The sequence below is a fragment of the Drosophila arizonae genome, chromosome 3 (genome assembly GCF_054131065.1).
Source record: "Drosophila arizonae isolate 15081-1271.41 chromosome 3, UAZ_ARI_1.0, whole genome shotgun sequence".
Classification (NCBI taxonomy): domain Eukaryota; kingdom Metazoa; phylum Arthropoda; class Insecta; order Diptera; family Drosophilidae; genus Drosophila; species Drosophila arizonae.
In genome coordinates, this window is record NC_142923.1 from 12960139 (window position 1) to 12982986 (window position 22848).

Below are 22848 nucleotides of genomic sequence, written 5' to 3' on the forward strand. Positions count from 1 at the left end.
GTATAGATTAGTCATTGACTGATAAGATATTACTGAGAAAAGATGTTTGCGACATTATTCACAGTGGGGGAATAACGAATTGTTATATGATGATCTTGAATCGAGACGGAGTTTCACTGTGACGGTATAGGATGCTCTAAGTGAATTTAGCTGATTTTAATTAGCCAAGTCTGTGATTACTTCGATGACAATTGTCAAATTTTAATTAATTTTATGATCACCGCTTGTCACCTGTCGTCCATGTTTGTTTTGGAGCTTAGCATTCCGATGCTAAGTAAACTGTTTGAGCTGCCCATTAGCAGTGTCTATGGCCTCACTCTCAGACACTGGGGATGCCCGGCTGTTGAGATGACTATGAAGATCTATTTGATTTCTAATGCATGGCAACGCCCACAAAATGAGTTTGGTTGCCTAACTGGCCAGTGAGCAAGTGAGACCTTTGCCAAGCTTACATCACATAGCAGGAGTCGTTACCAGCTCGACCCAAGCCAGGTCCACAAACCCTGCTCAGAGACTCAGCTGTGGCAAATAACTTGTTTGATGCGATGCTTCGACAGCAATAAATATTTGCCTCTTCACTCAGGTTTTTGTGACTCTTGTTGTTGTTTCTTGTGCAAATTACAAAAATAATAATAATAAACGACACAAAGCGCGTGACTCCTTTCACAAGCCCCAAAAGTGCACACAAAAGGTGTTAAAATACATCTGTATATCTGGCTAAACATATACAAGCAAATTTTGTATATATACACATGTACGCAATTGCCTATATGTATTTGTATGTAGCCAAAAAATGTCTGACCGCAAAAAATAAATCGAGAGAGCAAAACAAAAGTCTGGCCCCCATCTGACTTTATAAATTGGCCTGATTTTGCTTTCGTTTGGGTCCGCATGCTGTGTTGACGAGTGTTCAGCGCATCATTTTTACTTTCTCTATAGCACAGCACAGCACACACTCACACACACACGCACTCACACTCTCACAGACACAAATGCTGCTGCAGGCAGTTGCTTGGGGCGCCCTTGCGCTGGTGTGCGTGAGAGCTATAACTGTGCCGGCAGCAAAAGCTCACTTCTCTCACGCTCTCGCTCTCTCTGCACCTCTCTCGATCTCTCCCTCTCGCTGTTTGGTGTGTGCTTCGTCTGCGCTGTTTGCTCTACCGGTTTCGTGTGCAAGCTCATGCGCGTATATCCGTTTTGGCTCGTGTGCTTTGCCTTTTAAGCCCGACGACCAGCTCAGCCAGCTTTCAGATACGTTTTTGCTGTGCCAGCGTGCAAGTGTTGGCTCCAGCTGTACCTTTCATCTGCTTAGCTATCGGTAACGGTTGTCGGTGTTTGCGCTGTATCGGTTTTCGCTTTCGGCTTTCGGTTTTCCGTTTCGATTCGTTTCGAGCCTTGTCGGAGCTCGTTGGGCAAGCTAAGAGTTGTGTGCCGTACGCTTAATGCAAATCGCATTCACATCGATCCCAAAATAGGCTCCTCATCGCTTTGGTTCTATCAATGTTGTGCCTTGTATTGCCTGCGTTATGCTAATTACCGAAAGGATACAAATCGTTGCGTACATTATCGGTTACAATCTCTTTGGCAAGAAGACGTCTGACGTTTGTTGAAACAATTCGGTTACCACAAAATTAATTCCTCAGCGCTCAAAGTGTTAATTCAAAACGGGAATACCAATTTCAATTGCAGTCACAATCACAATCAAAGGAAACATACATCACGCATCATATTTATTGTTTATCAATTTGCAAAACGTGCCAAATATAATTTAATAATTCTAATCTATTTATTCTAATTAACAAAGAGCTAATTAGTTTAACTATAAATTATTAAGTCGTAATCTTAAATACAAACAAAAAGCCAACGCAACAAAGAGAGAGAGAGAGAGTGAAGGAGAAAGAAAGAAAGAGAGCAAGAGTTTGCTTCAACATGAATAAGCAACAAATGCTTTTTAGTTTATTTTTATGGTGAGTTTACAAATTTTTCATAAGGAATTTCTTTTATCACCCATTGTTCAAATGGAATTTATGATATAAGAGCAGCGATAAATTAACTGACATGGTTTATATAAGAGCTACGAAACATATTTGTGCATAAGAAAATATTGAGCATATTTTGTGTGCAGAAAGTAAAAGTAAAATTCTGAAATCAAAAAGTCAATAATAAAACATATTATATATAGTTAGCAACAATAATTGCATAAATAAAATTCTGTTTGCATCTATTAGTCATAGAATTGCTAGCGAATGCTTGAATAATGCATGCATTATCAGCTCATCTCCAATGATTTAAGCTGCATGATAAATCTGCTTAAAAATAACTTCAAGCTATTTTTATTTTTTCTATTTACATTGTCTATCAGAATCGATCGATTCCCTTTTTCTCTGTGAATTCTGAAAGTCCTTCAGTGCTGCTTGAAATTCTTGGTTCACCTTCAGCTGCAGCAATTTTGTATTTTATTATGAACACGCCTACAAATTCAATCGCAATTTTGGCCTGGCCTTGTTGTTGTCAAGTTCGTTGTCTAAGTCTTTCGTTTCTAGCCCACGCAAATGCTCCAGTTAAGCATGCAATATTTCCAAACAATTCATGAAATATATGTACTACTATATATTTATAATTTTTGCGGCTCATCTGAGCGCCGGCTAAGCCTTGACAAAGTCAATAAACAAATGTCAAGCAACAGCAACAGCAGCCGCAGCAGCAGCAACCAAATTTGTTGTTTTTTTTTTTTTTTTTTTTTTTTTTTTTTTTTTTTTTTTTTTTTTGGCTGTAAAGCACTTGAGAAAACTTTTAGCAAGAATTCTACAACAACGCGTCGTCGTCGCAATAAGTGACTTAAGTGTGTCAACTAGACAATGTCAGTGGCTCGGCTGCGATGCCAACGCCGGCGTCGTCGCTGACGCCTGCAGCAGCATCAGCAGCACAAATATTGCTGTGCTTAATTTGCTAGCGTTTACAAGTTGCTTGGCTGCATTCTGAGTGCCGCCGGATGACTAAGCCAAAGAAGTTACAGGCATTCAGCCGGCCAAGGTTGCTGTTACCCCTCCCCATAATATCGTGCAGATCAAGCATGAATATATGTATGCACATATATGTGTGTGTGTGTGTGTGTGTATACACGTGCATATATCACAGCTCGATAATACAGTTGCGTAATGGCCATGCAAATTGTGCTGCGATTTGCATAGATTCAACTTTGATTAACAACAGATCGCGAACAGGAGAAGAAAAAACTTTCGAATGGGCTGGCAGCTGAGTGTGAATTGGTTTTGGTTGGTCCAAAAGAGCCGTTAATGAAATTTAGGCCGAAGATCTATCTATAAATTAGCTGCACTCTCTCGCGCAAATTATGTAAACCATGGCAACCAAATTATGTCAATGCGGTTTCTGTTTTGTTAACATTAACACACACACACACACACACACACACACACAACAAAAAGAAAACCAAAGTGAGACAAACAGAAACAACAACAACAATAACAAAAAATCAAGTCATGATTAGGTAATCGTTCCAAAAAAACTACCTGGCACGACACAGAAACATCAAAAAGCACTAGTACGACAACAACCACAATAGCAATGTCCAACAACAGCAGCAGCAACAACAACAACCTCTAAAAGGTCTTTCGTTGTGTTAAAAACTTTTTCTCTTTAGCGCTGGGCATCTTCGTCGAACGTCGAACGCGTGCAGAGCGAAATGAAAGTGAAACTTTGGATGTCTTTCAGACGCTCGAGAAATAAACTGAGGTTTCTGAACAAAGATATATTTCAAAAATTCAAATTTAGTTCAATATTATGTGATCTTTTCCTATATGGCATATAATTATATGTGTCGCGATTAGCATGCTCATGAATAATAAAAGACAATAAAATAAAATAAACATATAAATATATAGATAAATAAATAAAAGTGTGCAGCAACAGATAGTTTCGAGAGGAATTTCAATAGCTCGCCATCTCAATGCAAATTCTAATATTTTGCATAATTATGCAAGCCATCAAAGATGGTCGTGGAGCGGGGGGAAGAGGCGGAGGGCCAGGCGCGCTGATAGGCGGCAGAGATGTACGATGCTTCCGTTGGCACGTCTTTCAAAGTCTCCGCAGACACGGCAGAAGCAAATGATTAATGACGTGCACTCCGCCACTTGTAGACAGCTCAGATTTCATGTTAGACCAATGCCCACGAGTCTTGAACGCACTCAAAATTGCCTAAGCAAAATTGTGCGTGTAAGGTCAGCCGAGCAGAGCTGAGGAATTTAACTTGAAGACAACATCTCAAGACAACTCAATGCTGAATGACATAAACTGTATAATTGTCGATTTAATTTTTGGTGTTCAAAAACCAGACGAAAATCTGTGTCTTGAAATATTTTCCAATTTGTCTAATTAGCTATAAATTATTTATCATTGAGATCTTAATTGTTTTCTAACTAATATACATAACATTCATTGAATTCAATTTAAGCAAACATTTTGTTTTAGTGATAAGTCAATTATATAAAGAGATAGTCCAGTTCGCATCTATCCATTATAAGTGCTCAGTTGGCCATGGATTGACTAAATAAAAAAATTTTTAAAAAATGCTAAAAGCAACAAATATTTACAAATTATATGTTAATCGTAAAGCAAATTTATAAATTATAAAAATATATGTATATATATATATATATAAAATATTTATTTAAATTCTTTAAATTAAAATTATTTTACTGGAATTTTTTGAATATTTGGTGAAATCAGAAAGCACGCAAAAAAAATTAATTAATTTTTATTTTTTATTTTTTATTTTATTATCAAGTATTTGAAATATTAATTCATATATGAATATTTAAAATTTAAGTAATAAATTATTAATTTTTGTATTTAAATTTAATTCCGCAATTTAGTTATTTTAATATTTTAAAATAAAATTTAAAAACCGAAACTCTTCAAATATTCTTATACAAATCAAATTTTGTTTGCTTTTACTCAAACCAAAGTATATTTAAAATATTTAAGCAAAACGACTTCCAATATAAATAATTTAATGTAGACAGCTATAAATCTCCAGAGCTTTAAACAAGTTTCCGTAACACTTTTATAATTCTTTCCGCATTCTAATCCATCTCCATCTCCACATACTTTTAGAGCCTAGTTTAATTCTAAACACTCTCACAATCTATAAATGTTTTAATTAGAAGTTTATGCGCTACCAAATTAATTCAATAATTAGCAACAAAACACAACGATTGCGCGATAGCAGTCCACGAAAAAAAAAAACCGGGCAACTAATAAAAACTCGAAATATCAAATGAAATGAAACCGAAGCGCAGCGCCTAAAGCTGAGAGCGGCTTTCAACGCATAAAAATTCAATTAAGAGAACAAACAGCCGCTGTGAGTTCAAGGCTAAGACAAATACTTCAAGTCAAGTGGAAAAGAAGTTTGCTACAAATTTGTTTCGACTTTTTAACTGATTTCAAATGTAAGAATATATGTGTATTGAAATATGTAGACTCGAAATTTGATAATTATACTTGGTAATTTAATGCGCAGCTCAGTTCAGATCAGATTCGGCTCAGCTCAACTCAGCTCAGCTCGTTTTTCAAAGGCAACCCATTTATCATTTTTGCGCATGATTTCTGAAGACCCGTTTGGATTGAGTTTCGGCTGAAACAGCTTTTTCAATTAATCTTCATTTGTTGTCGGGGAGAATTTCCATAAACTAAGCTAAAAAGTTGAATGCACTTTGTACCGATGGTATCCATAGCCGAATAGCAAAGTTGAAAAGTTGTAAGGTTGAACTGATTGATGTCGGAACTGTTCCAGAGTGCGTTTCCTGGTGCTGGAAAGTGAAAGGCGCCATTAAGTGGCTGACCCTGAGTAAGCTGGAAACGGTTGGGCACAGGTTATGAAAATTGAGTCAAGAAGCCAGCAAGTTCGTTGGCTAAGTCTTTCATTAAGGCGACCAACCAGTTTGCCAGCAAAATAGGCATACATATAGATTCGTTACATATGTGTGCGTTATTATAGCTCGCCTTAATGATAAATTGTGCATATAGATCTAACGCGCTTGTCCAACCACTATTCAGTTGTCGGGTTAACCCAAATAGCATAAAATATGCACACACCACCACAACAACAACAACCACAGCAACGAGGTGACGCCCCAAAAACAAAAACAAACAACAACAACAACAAAATGTGTGTTATGTTGTGTTTCGCTGCTGATCTCTCGCTACATGCAGTTAAGAGTGTTTGCATGGCACTTGGACTGCGTCTCTGACACAATCAGCCACCCAAAAAAAATATATATACCGAAAATATACTCAAAAAAAAAAAAAAAAAAACAATATTTATTGAAAGACAAAAATCTTGTTTCGCCCGACTGGCAACTGGTTTATTTGGGTTAAAAAGAAATTTAACTGATGCGACTTTTGCAGCTGGCCACAGTTAACGGTACCAGGCCTCTGTAAAGATGAAAGTGAAATTTTTCGCTGCTTGGTAAAAAAAAAAAAACGAAAATAAAATCGAAAAAGATCGAAAAAAAATACACAAAATATGGCAGCAGAGACAGCGACAAAGACGTAATCAACTTCAGGATGAAGTGGACCCCCCCAACAGGCTTGACTGGGCACAATCTGCAGTTGTTGTTGTTGCTGTTGTGGCTGTTGCTGCGGTTGCTGCGGTTGCTGCTTGCGTCTGTTCAACACCAGCCCCAAATGGTGGCAAAGGTTTGCCGAGCTCTTCATAAAAACGTTAAGTTTATTTTTCAAATTGTTTTTCAATTTTTGTTTTTTGTTGGTTTTTTTTTTTCGGTATTTCTTTGGAGTTGATTTGTAGTGTTTTTATTAGTGAGTCTTACGAGCTTTGGCAGTTAGTGCATTTGAGCTTCCGTCATTTTTTACAGCCACCTTGGACTGTCTTTTGGCTACAAATAAAACTGTCTGTCAGTCTGTCTGCCTGAAGATGCCAGCATCGGGAAGTTGCCGCCTGAAAGTGGAAACGTTGTAGTCAAATGTTTGAGTTTTGCTAAAACCTGGCTGCCTCTTTTAATTGACAGCCTTTTTCAGCTGTATTGAAGAGTATGTAATCTACTTAGACAGACACCCTGACAACATTACATGGGTTTTATATAACTCAAATGTGTCAGCAATTGGTGCGTAAAATGACTACGATAAAATTTAGGCATTTTTTATTTATTAACAAATGTGTATTAAAAGATTTCCGGCTCAGACTTAGAATTTGCTTAATTACTTTTTTATTACTCTTATTTTACTCACTAAAGAAACAGAAAACGAGCCTAAAGCACATTGTAATAAAATATAAAGATTTTATGAATATCTATAAATTAAAAAAAAAAAAAGAATAAAATTTCAAATAAACTGCAAAGTAAATTCAGTTGTCCCATTAAGAACTACTGAAAGGATTTGTTAAGATTTACTTTTATGTGCATTTTGAACGAGTTGGCTGAAGAGTTAAAGCCGCAGGTTCGAGCTATTAACAGAAGTGCGCTATTAAGAGTTTGGCTAACCTACCCAAACTATTAAAAACTTTTATGAAATGGTCAGTGGTTCGCCTGGATTCAAAGCCGTAAACCACAGACATACATCACATTCATCATACATCACAATTCATCAATCAGTCTAGCCTGAAGTAATTAATGCTATGTTGAACAACAGCTAAAAATAATACTACAAATTTCAAAATATTTCTATTTTAAAGTGTATATTCAGCCAGTGTTATCATTAGCTCTAATCCAACATAATCTGTTGTATTTTTAGATAATTGCTCAGTTCAGCTCAGTCAATCGGTTGCAAAGTCTTTTCACTTTTGTGCATTTCACCAGCAAACGAAAAATTTGCCTAAATTACAATTTTTGGCCTCGAGCTGCGTCTCAAGTTTTCACAAAAGGTGTGCGCCAATAATTGAAGACACACTTTTTTCTTTGTCATTTCGAATAATTTGAGCGTTGACGAGTGCTTGCCGGATTTTGTGGAGCAGCCGAAAAAAAAGACACTTTCCATGCCGAGCAGCCACTTGGGCCGCGCATTGCACAACAAATTGATAAAGCGGCGACCTTGATGCCCGGACGGCAGTCAAGAGCTGGTTAATTGAGCGATCATATTCCCCATAAAATTCATAGCTAAATGCGCATGCGCATGCGTATTAGCATGCAGCGCCGTGTTCGAGCCAGAAACAGAAACAGGCCAACGAAATGCGACGTGGGCCAAGTTGAGAGCTATTGCCATAGCGTTCGCTCTTGCTTACCAATATCAAGTCGAATGCACTTTCGCAATGAAAACGAAAGTTTATGTTGCCGCTCTGTATTGCTGTGTGTGTGTGTGTGTGTGTGTGTGTAAGTATGTGTGTGTGTGCGTATGTTTGTATAAGGCGCGTGACTCTGTCAACATTTACACTTTCAGACCATATGAGTATGACTACAAACACACACACACACACATACACATGCACAGAATTATGATCTTCACGCCAGCTGGCCACGCTTTGCATCCGAACGTTCAGCAATGAAAACAACATTTGCAACTCTTGGCAATGTAACAAATATTTTGAAGCCACATTCGATCGGCGGGCACTCAAATTGCATCACTAGAGTGTGTGTGTGTGTGTATGCAGGCCACTGTCATAATTTGTTTTACATTTCATTTTTATGCTAATGAGGCGCACTTGAAACTTTTCGTTTTTACGTTAAAGGTATCTTCATTTTGATAGAGAACGTGTAGTAAATATGGAAAGACTTTTATAAAGCTTACATATATCTGAAGAGAGAGAGAGAGAGAGAGAGAGAGAGAGAGAGAGAGAGAGAGAGAGAGAGAGAGATAGAGAGAGAGAGAGACAGAGCTAATGTGGGCATGATTTTTTGATGAACTATTGTCGTATAACTTCTCTTTCATCCTTCATCCTTAACCGTAATATATTTCTATCTAGGTATAAGCTTAAGAGAGCTACTTTATCAAAGATAATCCCTTATCGACAGATACATTATCTCACGGCTTTATATGATATTACATGATATTTATCTCTAACCGATAGGCAAGAGAAACTACCATTAAAAAGTTTAAAATCTCCACTATTCATATTCTATTATTCTCTATCAGCGAGTGTATCTAATCTTCAATGAGCAGTTCTATCTCCGTTTGCGGATTGAGTTGCGTTTCCTACAGCAACTGGCTAGAACAGGCGCATCACATGACCATAGCCAGGCACAGCCTTAAAGTACGGCTTACTGCTGTTATTCCAATGGCTGTTGTTGCTTTTGTTGTTCGCGTTGCATCTGCATTTGTTGTTGTTTGTTTCTTAAGCTGGCTTATTGTGTAATGGCAGCCAAGAAACTCACTGTAACACACAAAGAAAAAAAAAACATTAAAAAAGCACAATCGTGAAAAGAGACTTGCTTTGGCTTTGCTAGTATTAGTGTATAAAAGTGTAAGTGTATCTCTCTGTGTGTGTGTGTGTTGTTATTTTTATGCTGTAAAGAAAACATGTTTGTACGGCTTGCCGTTTGCTGCCTGTGTTGGTGGTAGGAAATCATGAACAAAGTCATATGACGCTCAGGCTACGTGCTTTGGAGTAATTGCAGCGAGTCATGGCTTATGGATGCCAGCCAGAGAGTGTTGGCCATGTTTGGCTCTCTGTGCGTGTGTGTATGTTGTTGCTGTTGTTGTTGTTGTTAGCGGCTGATGCAAGCGCATACCCGCATATTTGGCTAAGCAGCATTCGCTATTGATAATGAAAACGACACCTTTAGTTAGGCAGCAGTGGCAAACACGCCTCGAGCTCCAACGGATTGCATGACTAATGCGCATACCAAACACCCACACAGACTAGCTAATGAGCCAAACAAAATGCTTCCGCCAACTTTAAATACAAGTGGGTAACTCCCTCCCCTGGGGGCTAACGATATGTAATCATTGATTGCTTCGAATTATGCTAATGCAGGTGAAACAAAGTAAATACCAATTAAGAATTGTAATTGAGAAACTGTTAGATCATGATGGCTGATATGATGGCTGAGAGGCTAACCGAAGAGCTACTCAGGAATTTCAAGAACTTGAGTATTGGATTGAATGAGTTGCTTAAGACAGAAGTAAAGTACATACTTGAATAATTGTTAGATGTTTTCGGTCAGCACGGGAGTATGGCATATACATTGATCATATCAATAAGGCAATCATATATTGTATATATGTATATATAAGCTTTTTTATATCTTTTCCAATCTCTACACATTCTGCAAACCATTTTTCCAACTCGGTGAGCTACCCACACTTAAGTCAAATCTATTGCAACACATTCATTAATTGTTTTAGCTTTTGTGTAGTTTTTCCTATAGCTGACCCATTTTACATATTCGCAAAATAAAAAACCTTTGCCACGCCCATTATACATTTCGTTAGGGTCGTTAGTTTTGCCATTATTTAGTTTCATTTCTTGTTGCAATTGTTTATGCACGCTTTAAAGGTATGGCCATTGTTTTTCTTGTTGCTGTTGCATGATTGTTGCCAACTGGCGCCAAGTTTGTTGCCTAAGTCTTTTGTATGGGTTGCGCAAAAGGTTCAGGGAAACGGACAACGGTTAGCTGCACCGTCGCCATATAGAAAGAAACACACATAACGAAAAGCAAAACAAAACAAAGTTCCGTTATTCCCGCTTAGCTCATGCTATTTGTCTACTTTTTTCTCTCTCTCATAAATAATTCACAATTGATTCGTGATTAAATTTGCAGCTACTGAACTATCAACACTTGCAAATGAACCATAAACTGTGAATTGAATTAACATTGTGTTTCTGCTTCTTCTCTTTATATTATTATTATTAGCTATATGTATATGAATTGCAAACATAATTGGCTCTAGATTGCACAACAATTGTTAAGTGTGCTAACAATAACGCAATTAGCCATTGATATATTAATAACTTAATCCCAGCCAACGATGATGTTGCCATTGCTGCTGCTGCTTATGTAATTGACTCTCATTGTTGACTAGCCAAAAGTAATTAATATTATTTGACGCGAGTTGAACAAGAACTTAAGTGCTCGCACTTGGGATAAATCTTCTGCAGTTGGCTGATAAATAAAAACAATCACTTGACTCGTTTGACTTGTTGCAAGCTTTTGCCTTTTGGTATTTGAGCGGCTCACGTGTTATTGCCAATCGCCTGTCGGCTGTCTGAGAAATGCAAATGTGCGTTCAATATCATCAGCATCAATTCGCTTGTAAAAATAACTAATAAAATTATATTTTATATTGAACATAACAAATGTGCTCGATCTTCAATTAAAAATATAATATTTAATCATTTCGATAGCATCTCACTCAAGATAAATTGAACGCAGTTTTTAGATCAGTTACCTCGTGACTCTCATCAGGCCGAGGCGATATCATATCTGTTGAGCACTTCAATTGAAGATTGTTTACAGCATCAGCTCTCGAAAATCCGGTCCCCAGATGTCGCATTCAAAAGCCATCAAAATAATTTATATAATACATACACAAATTTAATATTTTATATTTGCTGCCGCAGTTCACGAGGTTCAAGCGCCTGCTGTGAGGCTGACGAAACCCATATGTGAAAAATTCCCGCCATAAAAAGCCAATGTTTAGCGTTAAGTTCCGCCTATTTAAATAGAGATAATATGCATTTTGGTCTGCGCATCGATTGCAAAATACACAATAGACATTAAAATACTTTCTTTTTTTTTCAAAACAGAAAATGTGTGCGGCTGAAGCTCTTTCGAGTTATTTAATTATCAAATAAATTGTGCACACAATTTATAATAAATAGTAGAAACAAATTAACAGCGGTGTCATAAGAGACAACAAAGTGTTAAATAACGTATACGCCATGTGCGTGCGTGTGTGTGTGTGTATGTCAGGTTGTGATGCGCATTTCTATTCATGCGCACAGCTGCTCGATTGGTGCCATCAAAGTCAGGTGTGACACAGTTTTTGGCATTCGCCTTACGCGACACACTTCAATTTCAGCTGCCCTCAACACCCGCTGCACACATACACACCCAAATACGAAGCACGAAATAAAATAAAACTACAATAACAAAAAATTAAAAATACAAATACAAATGTAAATTGTACGATTGCTGCTCACTCACAGGTCTGTCGCTGTCTGTTTGTTTCACTGTAGCTTAGCTTTCGCTTTCGCAGCTAATGCGACGTGACTGCCTTAACGTTGTTATCCATTTGTTTGCTCATGTTCTGCGCCAATGCAACAACTAAATATATATAAATAAATATATACATATATAGATATATAATAAGTAAATAAAATAACAGGCTATTCGTGCTGAGGCAATATTTTGTGCCAATTGGCAGACAGACCAATTGCAATGCAATAAACAATTGCAGAGGAGCCATCGGAATGCTGGCGTCCAAATTGCATAAAGCAATTGCCGAAATGCCAAAAACCCAATGTTTATGTTTACGGCATTTCGGCTTTCGATAAGAATTTGTTACAAATGCGACTGGCGAAACGGCTTTAAAATAAATGCATAAACACTAAGCTGAACGGATCTTCGAATTTGTTGACTCAGACAAGACGTAAAAACAACGGGTTCATCAAAAACAATTAATAATAAAATAATTATAAAAAACACAGCAAAAGCATTATTTCAGCAAGTATTTAAATTTTGCTTGCATGTATAAATATATTATTATTTAAATAAAACCAAAAAAAAGTAAAGCAAATATTTTGTTAATTATTTGAAGTACGCCAAACAAAAGACTTAGGAAACAAACTTGCTGTGTGTACAGACTCAACGCACTCATAACCGTAAACAAGATTAGCGTCAAGAAATCAACCTTGGAATAAGCCACGAAATAAAAATAAGCATATAGATAAAAATTATACATAGAAAACTAATTAGACTGCACGAAATGCTAGAGGAAAACCAGAAAGTAAGCCACAAATAAATCGAAAATGAAAACCAAAAAAACGAAAAAGCGAAAACGAATACATACCTGATAATTATAATAACTAATCATTTTATATATAGCCATATATTGAGTAGCAAACGTCATAAAGCTCATTATCATCGAGCATGTGCCGGATAAGAGTTGGGAAGGAAGTGCGTCATTTACCCATAGTTATAGTTGGGCATATGAATGAGCTCATTAAGTTCTACGATTGACAGCTCTTCGACTGAGTAGGACGCCCACAAAAGATTGCAATTGTTGCACAATTCGACAGAGAGATTCGCTCAGGCATATCCCATTGCCAAATTTCTCACAGCAACAACAACAAGGCGTAAAGAATAAAACTACAAAAAACCCCAACTTCAATATTAATGTCAAAGACAAAAGCAGAAACCGCATCACGTGAGCCACTCAAATAACCGAAAAAAAAAATTAAGTACTATGACAAAGCGATTCTCTGATGGACTGCGGACAGTCTCCGTGTATTGTTCATAATTAGAAATTGATTAGTTAGGGGGCCGGCACTTACGACTTAGAACATCCGGTTCACTTGCGATGCTCAATCTTAAGTTATTCGCCTCATGCATGCTGCTCATCTAATTGGCAATGTGAGCAAAGGGCGACGATGGGAAAAGCGGCGCTTCAATTAAAAAAGCTAGAAAATTCCGCTGGAAAAGCGACATAAGAGCAATTGAATGGGATTACACAGAAATTGAAAGCCCGTTTGTTGGAAATATCAGAAAGTGATAATTAAAATGTTTAATCAAGTTAAATTCGAACCGGATTAATAAAAAAGCATTTATTTTTATTTGTTTGAATATCTGTTAGCTTAACATACGCTTAAATGTTATTAACATAGTCCCAATAGCCCGCTTCTTATTGACAGCTATGTTATCGATGATTGATTTGTTCAGATATTTTATGTAATCGCATTTGGTCACACCTTAAAATATAATGGCGCGATTACAGAGAGGGCTTTTTAAGCCGGAGAAAAGTTTACATAAAAGTGCATTTTATTACTATTTAAGCTACTGTAAACCATGTAAACTAATTTTCGCCAATTGTTCCTCTCTTATAGGTGCCTATGCGCTCCCAGCTTTACGCTACGCATACCGGAGGATCTTGAGAATAGCGCAATCAACGCGCTCCGCTCGGAACGTGCTCGCTCTGTGCAGCCTTGCGGTCAAGGTGAAGCCAGCGCCGCTGATGATTATAATGTCTGCCCGCCCAGCAAGTATCGCCAGCCCACGGCAGAGTGCAACAATGTGTCGCATCGCAAGTGGGGCGCACGTGGCGATATCTTCCAGCGTCTGCTGCAGGCGGACTATGCCGATGGCGTCAGCCAACCGCGCAGCTCGCGTGGCACCCACGCCCTGCCCGACGCTGAGTTGGTGATCGAGCAACTGCAGCGTCATGTGGAGAGTGAGCTGCGGCACGATCACATCACGGCCATGCTGCCCGCCTGGGGTCAGCTGCTGGCCAACGATCTGTACGAAGTAGGTCAGCTGCCCATCAGCGGTAAGTGCTGTCAGCGTGACGCCGTCATCAAGGATCCCAGCGAACTGCAACAATGCTTTGTACGTTCCGGTGCCGACTGCAAGGAATACAAGCGCTCCGCACCTGGCTATGATGCAGAGGCGTGTCAGAAGCGTAAGTAGATTAAATTAAGGACAAGCTTTCTAGTGTGATAAATGGTTTTCTTGACCCCTTCACAGATGTGCGCGAACAGATGAACATTGCTTCGGCTTACATTGATGGTTCCGGCTTGTATGGCTCTACCCGCCATGAATTTGACCAGTTGCGCACATACATCAGCGGCGGTGTCAAGGTTGAGTCCTGTCGCTATTGCCAAGTGTCTGGTGCCACGGGTGCACTGCATCGTGCCCTGCTGCAGCAGCACAACAACATTGGAGAGCAACTGGCGCACATCAATCCCGATTGGTCTGAGGAGGATGTGTTTTTGGAAGCGAGGCGGATCATAACCGCCACCATACAACACATTACCTACAATGAATTCTTGCCATTAGTGCTGGGTCAGGAGACTACAGCCAAGGAGCCTCTAAGGCTGACGGCAGAGAAACATTCGTCTAACTATTCTAGCTCTATACGCGCCGGCATCTACAATGAGTTCGCCACAAGCGCCATGCCCGCCTTCTGGAGCATGTATCCACCAGAGATGCTCTCCCAGAAGAGCTCGGCCCATGAATTGCTCTCGATTGCCGCGCTGCAGAAGTCGTTGGTGCCCAGTCAGACAAACGATGACGGCTGGTCCGAGCTGGCCCTGGCCGTGCACCGTGGCCGCGATCATGGCATTGCACCCTACGTACAGGCCCTGGACATTTGCGCACGTCGCTTTGGCCACGATTCAGCTGCCAATGTAACCTTTGATAATCTTGCACAATTCACGAACATTCCAGAGGAGCATGTTACCAACTTGCGTGACATCTATCAGTGAGTTATCTACGAAAATAATCAACAGCTCGAGTGCCTAATCTGTCTGTTTATTTCTCTTTAGAAACGCTGAAGACATTGATTTGCTTGTTGGCGCTCTGCTGGAGGATCCCGCTGTGGGGGCTCTGTTTGGACCCACCATTACCTGTCTGCTGACCACGCAGTTTGAGCTGCTGAAGCAAACCGATCGCTTCTGGTATGAGAACGAGATCCCACCCTCATCTTTCACTCTTGAGCAGCTGAAGAGCATTCGTCAGACTACGCTCTCCGGTCTGCTCTGCGGCTCTCATCAGGTCAACACAGCTCAATCGAGGGCTTTCATACGCGAGGATAACTATCTGTAAGTGCAGCTGCATGCAGCTTCTTCAGCATGTGCACTTAACAAACTCTTTCTTTAATCTTCCTTAGAAACTCTGTTTTGGATTGTGATCAGCTGCCCAAATTCGATTTGCGCCCCTGGAAAGTAAATTCCGAGGAGGAAATACACTTGGAGCACGTCGAAGTGGAGCCCGACACTAAGGAAGCCATCAAAGAACTTAGTCCCGAACTCATTGAGGCGGCCGTTGAGCGCGCCAAGCAGGAACTGGAGGAGCGCAAGCGTTTCGAATACGAAGTGTGGCGTGCACGTAAGGAGAACCCGCTAATTTCAATTATTTGATTGCCTCACAACACCTACTATATTTTCCTTGCAGAGGGCGGCATTAGCGCTCGTTCACCCGACGGCACCGCTGCCTCCTTTAGCAAGGCCAATCTGGCTGCCCTAAGTCTGGCCAACTCATCTCTAATCTTCGAACTGGCCTCCAATGAGATCGTCAAATCGCTGAACAGCATTACGCGTCGCAAACGTCAAATCTTCAATCCCAACCAGAATGCCTTCAATCGCAACGAACTCACTGATACCCTGCAAACTGTGGACATTAGCGCTCTGATTGGTGGCAGTCAAACATCGTTGGATCATTGTCCGGAGCCAGCGCAGCAGTGTGATGCCAATACTCCATTCCGCACGCTCTCGGGACGTTGCAACAATTTACGTAACCCCAACTGGGGCAAGTCATTGACTACTTTCTCGCGTCTGCTGCCCGCTCAATACGAAGATGGCATTTCGGCACCCAGAATCACAGGCGTGTCAGGAGCTCCATTGCCCAATCCCCGTACCATCTCTACAACCATTCATCCGGATATCTCGAACCTTCACACTCGCTACTCGCTGATGGTGATGCAGTTTGCGCAGTTTGTGGATCACGATTTGACTCTGACACCTATTCATAAGGGTTTCCATGAATCTATACCCAGCTGCCGCTCCTGCAACTCTCGCCAGACCGTCCATCCGGAGTGCAATCCGTTCCCAGTGCCCGCTGGCGATTTCTTCTACCCCGAAGTGAATGTCACGAGCGGTGATCGTTTGTGCTTCCCCTCGATGAGATCGCTGCCCGGCCAGCAGTCGCTTGGACCTCGTGATCAAATCAATCAGAACACTCACTTCCTCGATGCTTCCATGGTGTACGGTGAGAATCTCTGTCTGGCCAATAAGCTGCGTGGCTTCTCCGGCCGTCTGAACAGCACAGTGCATCCCGTGCGTGGCAAGGAACTGTTGCCCATGAGTGCCACCCACCCCGAGTGCAAATCCCGCAACGGACTCTGCTTCATTGGAGGCGACGATCGCGCTTCTGAGCAGCCAGGCTTGACCTCTATTCATACCGCTTTCCTACGCGAGCACAATCGTCTGGTCGAGGGTCTGCGCGGTGTGAACCCCCACTGGAATGGTGAGCAGCTGTATCATCATGCCCGTCGCATTGTCAGTGCCCAGGTGCAACATACAGTTTTCAATGAATTCCTGCCCCGTATTCTCAGCTGGAACGCAGTGAATCTGTATGGCCTGAAGCTGCTGCCTCAAGGATATTACAAGGACTATAACCCATCCTGCAGTCCTATTGTCTTTAATGAGTTTGCCTCCGCCGCCTTCCGTATTGGTCACTCTCTGCTGCGTCCGCACATTCCACGCCTCAGCGTACAGCACCAGCCCGTGGATCCACCACTGCTGCTGCGTGATGGCTTTTTCCGCATGGACGTGTTGCTGCAGCCAGGCATTATCGATGAGATTCTGCGTGGTCTGGTGGCCACACCAATGGAAACGCTTGACCAGTTCATCACAGGCGAGGTGACGAATCATCTGTTTGAAGATCGCAAGATACCCTTCTCCGGCATTGATCTGATTGCTCTAAACATACAGCGTGGTAAGTTGATGACTTTCATTTCTCCTACACTGGCCACCTCTAACAGTTAGCTTTAATCTCTTGCAGCTCGTGATCATGGCATACCCTCGTACAACAACTATCGCGCTCTGTGCAACTTGAAGCGAGCCACTACGTGGAACGATCTGAGCCGCGAAATACCCACCGAAGTCATTAATCGTTTCCAGAAGATCTATGCTAGCGTTGATGACATTGATCTATTCCCTGGTGCTATGACCGAACGACCACTCCAAGGTGGCCTTGTCGGCCCAACGCTGGCCTGCATCATTGGCATTCAGTTCAGGCAGCTGCGTAAGTGCGATCGCTTCTGGTACGAGAACCATAATTCCGAGGTCAAGTTCTCTGAGGCTCAGCTGGCTGAGTTGCGCAAGGTAACGCTCGCCAAGATTATCTGTGAGAACCTAGAGATTCAAGGCGATATGCAGCGTGCCGCCTTTGACTTGCCCAGCAATTTCCTGTAAGTCCAATTCCAAGTACACATTTGATAGTCCATGCTAATCTCTATTTTGGCTACAGTAATCCTCGGGTGCCCTGTCAGTCCATGCCACAAATTGATTTGAATGCTTGGCGCGAGAATGTCCAAGGCTGCCAAATTGGCAACCGCAACGTGCGCGTAGGCGAGTCCGCCTTCCCATCACCCTGCACCAGCTGCGTCTGCTCCGCCGAAGGCGTAAGTCCTACATATACTAAATATAGCACTCTCTATATATACTAAATATCTCCCACTGTTCGATTACAGCCTCAGTGCGCATCGCTGCGCATCACCGACTGCGGCCAACTGATTCGCCAGTGGCCCAAAGACGCCATTCTGCGGGACGAGGTGTGCAATTCGCAGTGCGGCATCTATTTGACCGGGCAACAGGCGAGTGGCTTCACTGCCCAGCAACGTCAAGGCCACGCCCAGTCGCGAGTCACGCGTTCACGCAATCAGAACCTATTCAAGTTCCCCGACTTGACGCCGTTCATTGCCGCTCTCTAGGGAGGGGGCAACACGAGAAAGCAGGCTTTCGTACACGTTTTGTAAATAACTTTTACGTTCTTTACATGATTAGTTACTTATTTTGTTCGCTTACCTGAAGACTTTTTCAATGCAAATCTATACACCCTAAACAACGTACTCTAACTGTTCTATATACGACGGCAATATCTCGTATAAAAAATAAAAAAAACTAGGAACACAAAACCAACAAATTTAAAATTCTTGTTTCGGCACCACCAAAATGCGTGATTCTACGTTAGTTAAGCGACAACTAATTAATTAGCATTTTTGTATGTGTATGTATGTAATGTATTTTTTACCTAAACCCTATGAATGTCAATTATATGTACCTAATAATTAAATAAAATTAATTAAAACAAAATCCGATTCGGCTATTTTATTCCACTGGCAAGCGAAGCAGTTTGATTAAAAAAAAGTTACGAATTAAATTCAAACTAAAAAGGTAAAGTGTAAACAGCTGTATTAACAGGCGACCAGCGTTTGCAGTAGCTGTGCACTCACACACAGTTTCAGTTCACAATATAATTTGCGCGCACAACGGCTGTGAAGCGACAGCGAGAATAATCACAATATGTATACAGTCAAAGTAACGGGCGAGCAGCGCCCTTAGCGAGCTGACATGTTAAAAATAATGTACGGTGCAGCGGGTAAGCGACGCGTCGCCAGACTGTTTGGCGAGCCCGAGATGCGCAGGTAGCAAATCGCAATATGTAAACAGAAGAATTACCAGGCAAACAGAGCGTCAAGGCAGCGGCTACACACATGCATTTGTCGGGTGCTTCGTTGTTGTTGCTCGCAAACGAATTCTGGTTGGGGAATCGCCGGCGAAAGCAAGACGAAAGAATAAGCGAACAGAACGGGCAGCAAGCGACGCGCCTACTTGAGCAAGCGAGAATGGACAGAAGCAGAAAGCATGTGTTGTCAAAATACTTATGCCGTTATTAATGCTTGCTCTCGCTCACACTGCAGGGCAATCTGGCGTTCACTCATTCCCTCTCCTATGCGAATGTGCGCACATAAATGCAATTATCAAAATAAATATTTTGCATGTGTTTGGCTGTGTGCAGAGCAGAGCATAATTAAGCGCCGTTACATGAAGTTGGACTGAGAACTTACACTGGCGTCCATAAAAACTGGCATGGTTAGTCACTTGTTTGCGATTAGCGAACACTTTGTAATAGTTTAAATAATTGGTTTGCTTTATTTAGTTTTGCTCTTTGAACGTGGTTCCATTACAGCAAATATAATTTGTGTGTAGTTCAGATAAGATCTCTATAATGCCGACAATAAATAACAAAACTCACAAAGTACGATTAAATCTAAAGAGGGGTTTACTATGCATATACGTATGTATGTATGTATGTAGTTATTTAAATGTGCGTTAAACACGAACCGTTAGACGTGCTCTTTGCTTAACGCTCTTTCAAAACCGGAAATGAACAAAACTTTAAAGTTATTCAACTTTTGCCAGATTTGACATAGATACATACATATAGATATATAGGTGTATTTGTATATTATATATATTATTATCGCATATATTTATATATATTTAGTTAAATTACAATTATTTAAATTCGAATAGAGCGCATAGAGAAACAAAAATACATAGCGCTTAGCATTTGTATGTAGAATTATAATTTAGCTTTTCGTTTGTAATCATTAATATTATTATTTTTAAACATGTTTAAGCTGTTGTGCTACTTGTGCTAACCACAGATAATTCAACTAACTGCCGCAGTGCATATGACGAATAGGCATGCAAAATACAATACTTTTTCATGTGTTTTCACTGCTCTCTTGCAAGCAGCTATTAACTAATATGCCTTTGCTTCTCCTACTATATTTTTTTAATTTTTTTTTTTCATTTGTTTTTTTTTTTGGTATATTTTGTGCTTAAGTGTCTAGAGAATTTGACTTCTTTTCTTTATAGGTTTTATACCTTTCTCTACAGATATATTTATGTAGATATATATATAGATTAGCATATTTTTGAACTAAACTAAAATTGAAGTTTAACACACAGCATAGAGTGTCAATTATACATAATCATGAGTTTACATACTCGTATTTATAGTAATATATATACCGTATATATAGTATATTTTATTGTTTATAGGAATCTTGCTAATTTTAGTTTTTATGCTGTGTCACAATATTTGCCTATGCATATGGTATGTGTTCTTTTTTCTATTACTTGTATTATTATTATAATTATTATTATGTTTATATACTGTTGATCAAATGGGTTACGATTACAAGTTTTCTTTTTTCATATTTACAAAAAATGGACATGAGAAATGTGGCCTATGTACAATTAACATTTTTCAAATGACAGTCAAAAATTATTGGCTTTTCATTATTTATTTATCCGCTGCCAAAGCAGTTTTCGCTTGGTTATGGGTCTCCGAATGCCGACGCGTCAGCAACTGTTGCTGATGCTGTGGCTGGCTGAAGTTAGGGTATGCCAGACTGTGGCCATTGCTGTATGGGAGTCCATCGAGATGTCCAAGTTTGCCCACAATTTTTGGTATTTTATCACTGTCCGTGCCGAGGCCAATTAGGCAGGTGCCGCCAATGCTGGCGCTGCCGATTCCGCCGCCAATGATTAGCTGTTGCTGATGGCTGTGATGGAACTGATGATGGTGGCTATGCTGATGATGATGATGATGGTGTGAGTGATGCTGATGATGTGATTGATGATTGTGTTGATGGCTGATGGTCGGCGTGCTCTTGCATAGCGCCAGGTCTTTTTTGCTGCTCTGACCGCCGCCATTTAACTCCAGGGCTCCTTTCAGCGAGCTCGTCTTGCGCAGACAGACGTGCGTCTGATCGCAGCCCTTGCACCGCTGCTTGGCCGCCGCTGTGGCCGCCTTGCCTTGACTGAGTGCATTCAGATTGGCCGCAACCAGCTGAGCCTGCAACGTCTTGGATGGCGAAACGGGCGTGCTGTCCTCTTCCCCAGTGGGCGGCGGTGTGGAGAGCCGACTCGAGACTGTGGAGGAGCCGCTGGAGGATAGACAAACGCTGCTGCTGCTGCGTGCATAGCCATTCTTTGCCAGGGCAGCATCGTCATCATCATCATCATCATCAGCATCATCATTGTCGTCATCATGAACATCGTCAACAATATCATCATCCACATCACTGGTCGGGTTGCTGCTGGGACGAGAAGCGATGGCAATGTTGTTAGTAGTTGCGTTGCTTTTAGCCACATTCAGCCCATTTACGCTTGCTTCAGCCAGAGCTGCATCCGTATCCACATCTGCATCTGCATCTGCCATCTTCTCATCAGTTGACGCCTGCTTGCTGTCACCATTCGCTATCACAATTTGCTCCTCCTCCTGCTGCTGCTGCTGTTGATCCTGACTAGTTTTCGTTTTCACACCTTCGGCCAAATCAATCCAATGGCCGCGATTATCACGCACGCCCTCAACGAGTGGCTCCAGCTTATCTGAGAGTTTGGCAAAGGCCTAAAGAATGGAGAGAATAGAAAACATTTTTATAAGAACTATCTAGGTATTGTTTATACTTTTGTTTACCTCATAGATAGGCAGGCATATTGAGTCAATAAAGTTCACCTGCATCATGGGCAGCTCATCCTCCTTCTCGCGATTCATGATATCCTGTTGAAAATTTTAAGAAGAATTACATTAAAATATAGTTTATGTTCAACCTATATCTGCATGATTCTATTTCGTTTCATCTTAACCACTTACAATGGGTGTTATATTTAACTCCTGCTTCTCCATGTCGCCCTGCTCGAAGAACTCGGAGCTAACCAAATCGGCGACACGTTTCTCAATCTCCCACGGCTTTGTAATAGCCGACAAATCACAGACAGTCATGCTCATGGCACGCAGCAAGGCGCGCGGCTCCTCGGCAACCCAATAGCTCACTGGCTGCTGAACGCTCTCCAAGAAGGGACCACGTTTTCTATTGAAACTTTAAAAGTCAATAAATATTTAGGGAAAAGATGTTCAATGAAGTTACTTGAAGTAGACAGCTAGATCTGTGGATAGAATTGCATCCTCCAGCACGCGTATTACTCGGCAATAATCATCTGAGGACAGATTTGCCAGAATTTGATTTCCGGGACTATTCAAGATCATCAAGCACTGATCGAAGTGATGATGCTCCATGGTTGATGTGGAGTAAAGCTGCGCCAGCGGCGAGGAGGCTCTAAAACGGTGGAAAAGGGAGTTAGTT

At 40.9% G+C, this 22848-nt stretch overlaps 2 protein-coding genes across 17 annotated transcripts in view; one reads left to right on the plus strand and one right to left on the minus strand.

Moving 5' to 3' along the window:
- The first annotated feature begins 1239 nt into the window (after positions 1 to 1239).
- LOC108611683 (uncharacterized) lies at positions 1240 to 19000 on the plus strand. The gene is made up of 9 exons (XM_018004447.2): positions 1240 to 1967; positions 14015 to 14586; positions 14652 to 15387; positions 15452 to 15727; positions 15796 to 16013; positions 16080 to 17621; positions 17688 to 18096; positions 18156 to 18309; positions 18379 to 19000. Exons 1-9 carry the CDS (start codon positions 1930 to 1932, stop codon positions 18616 to 18618), a joined length of 4185 nt encoding a protein of 1394 aa, XP_017859936.1. The 5' UTR covers positions 1240 to 1929; the 3' UTR covers positions 18619 to 19000.
- Pde11 (Phosphodiesterase 11) overlaps positions 14014 to 22848 on the minus strand; it is a 91794-nt gene continuing 82959 nt past the window's right edge. For 15 of the 16 annotated variants that reach the window (XM_089464780.1, XM_089464779.1, XM_089464778.1 and 12 more), the window contains 4 exons: positions 22633 to 22821; positions 22359 to 22575; positions 22182 to 22265; positions 14014 to 22112 (listed from right to left, as the gene is read on the minus strand). In XM_089464780.1, coding sequence (XP_089320906.1) covers positions 21003 to 22112; positions 22182 to 22265; positions 22359 to 22575; positions 22633 to 22821 — 1600 coding nt within the window. In that variant the 3' untranslated portion in view covers positions 14014 to 21002. The remainder of the gene's footprint in view (positions 22113 to 22181; positions 22266 to 22358; positions 22576 to 22632; positions 22822 to 22848) is intronic. The other variant, XM_089464784.1, reaches the window with a different exon arrangement.

What these genes read in the sequence shown, in the direction of transcription:
- LOC108611683 (XM_018004447.2), top strand. Translation starts at nt 1,930, where the DNA reads ATGAATAAGCAACAAATGCTTTTTAGTTTATTTTTATG. An exon ending in CTTTTTAGTTTATTTTTATG is followed by an intron (nt 1,968 to 14,014) that starts GTGAGTTTACAA and finishes CCTCTCTTATAG; the next exon opens with GTGCCTATGCGCTCCCAGCT. An exon ending in TGCTCTAAACATACAGCGTG is followed by an intron (nt 17,622 to 17,687) that starts GTAAGTTGATGA and finishes AATCTCTTGCAG; the next exon opens with CTCGTGATCATGGCATACCC.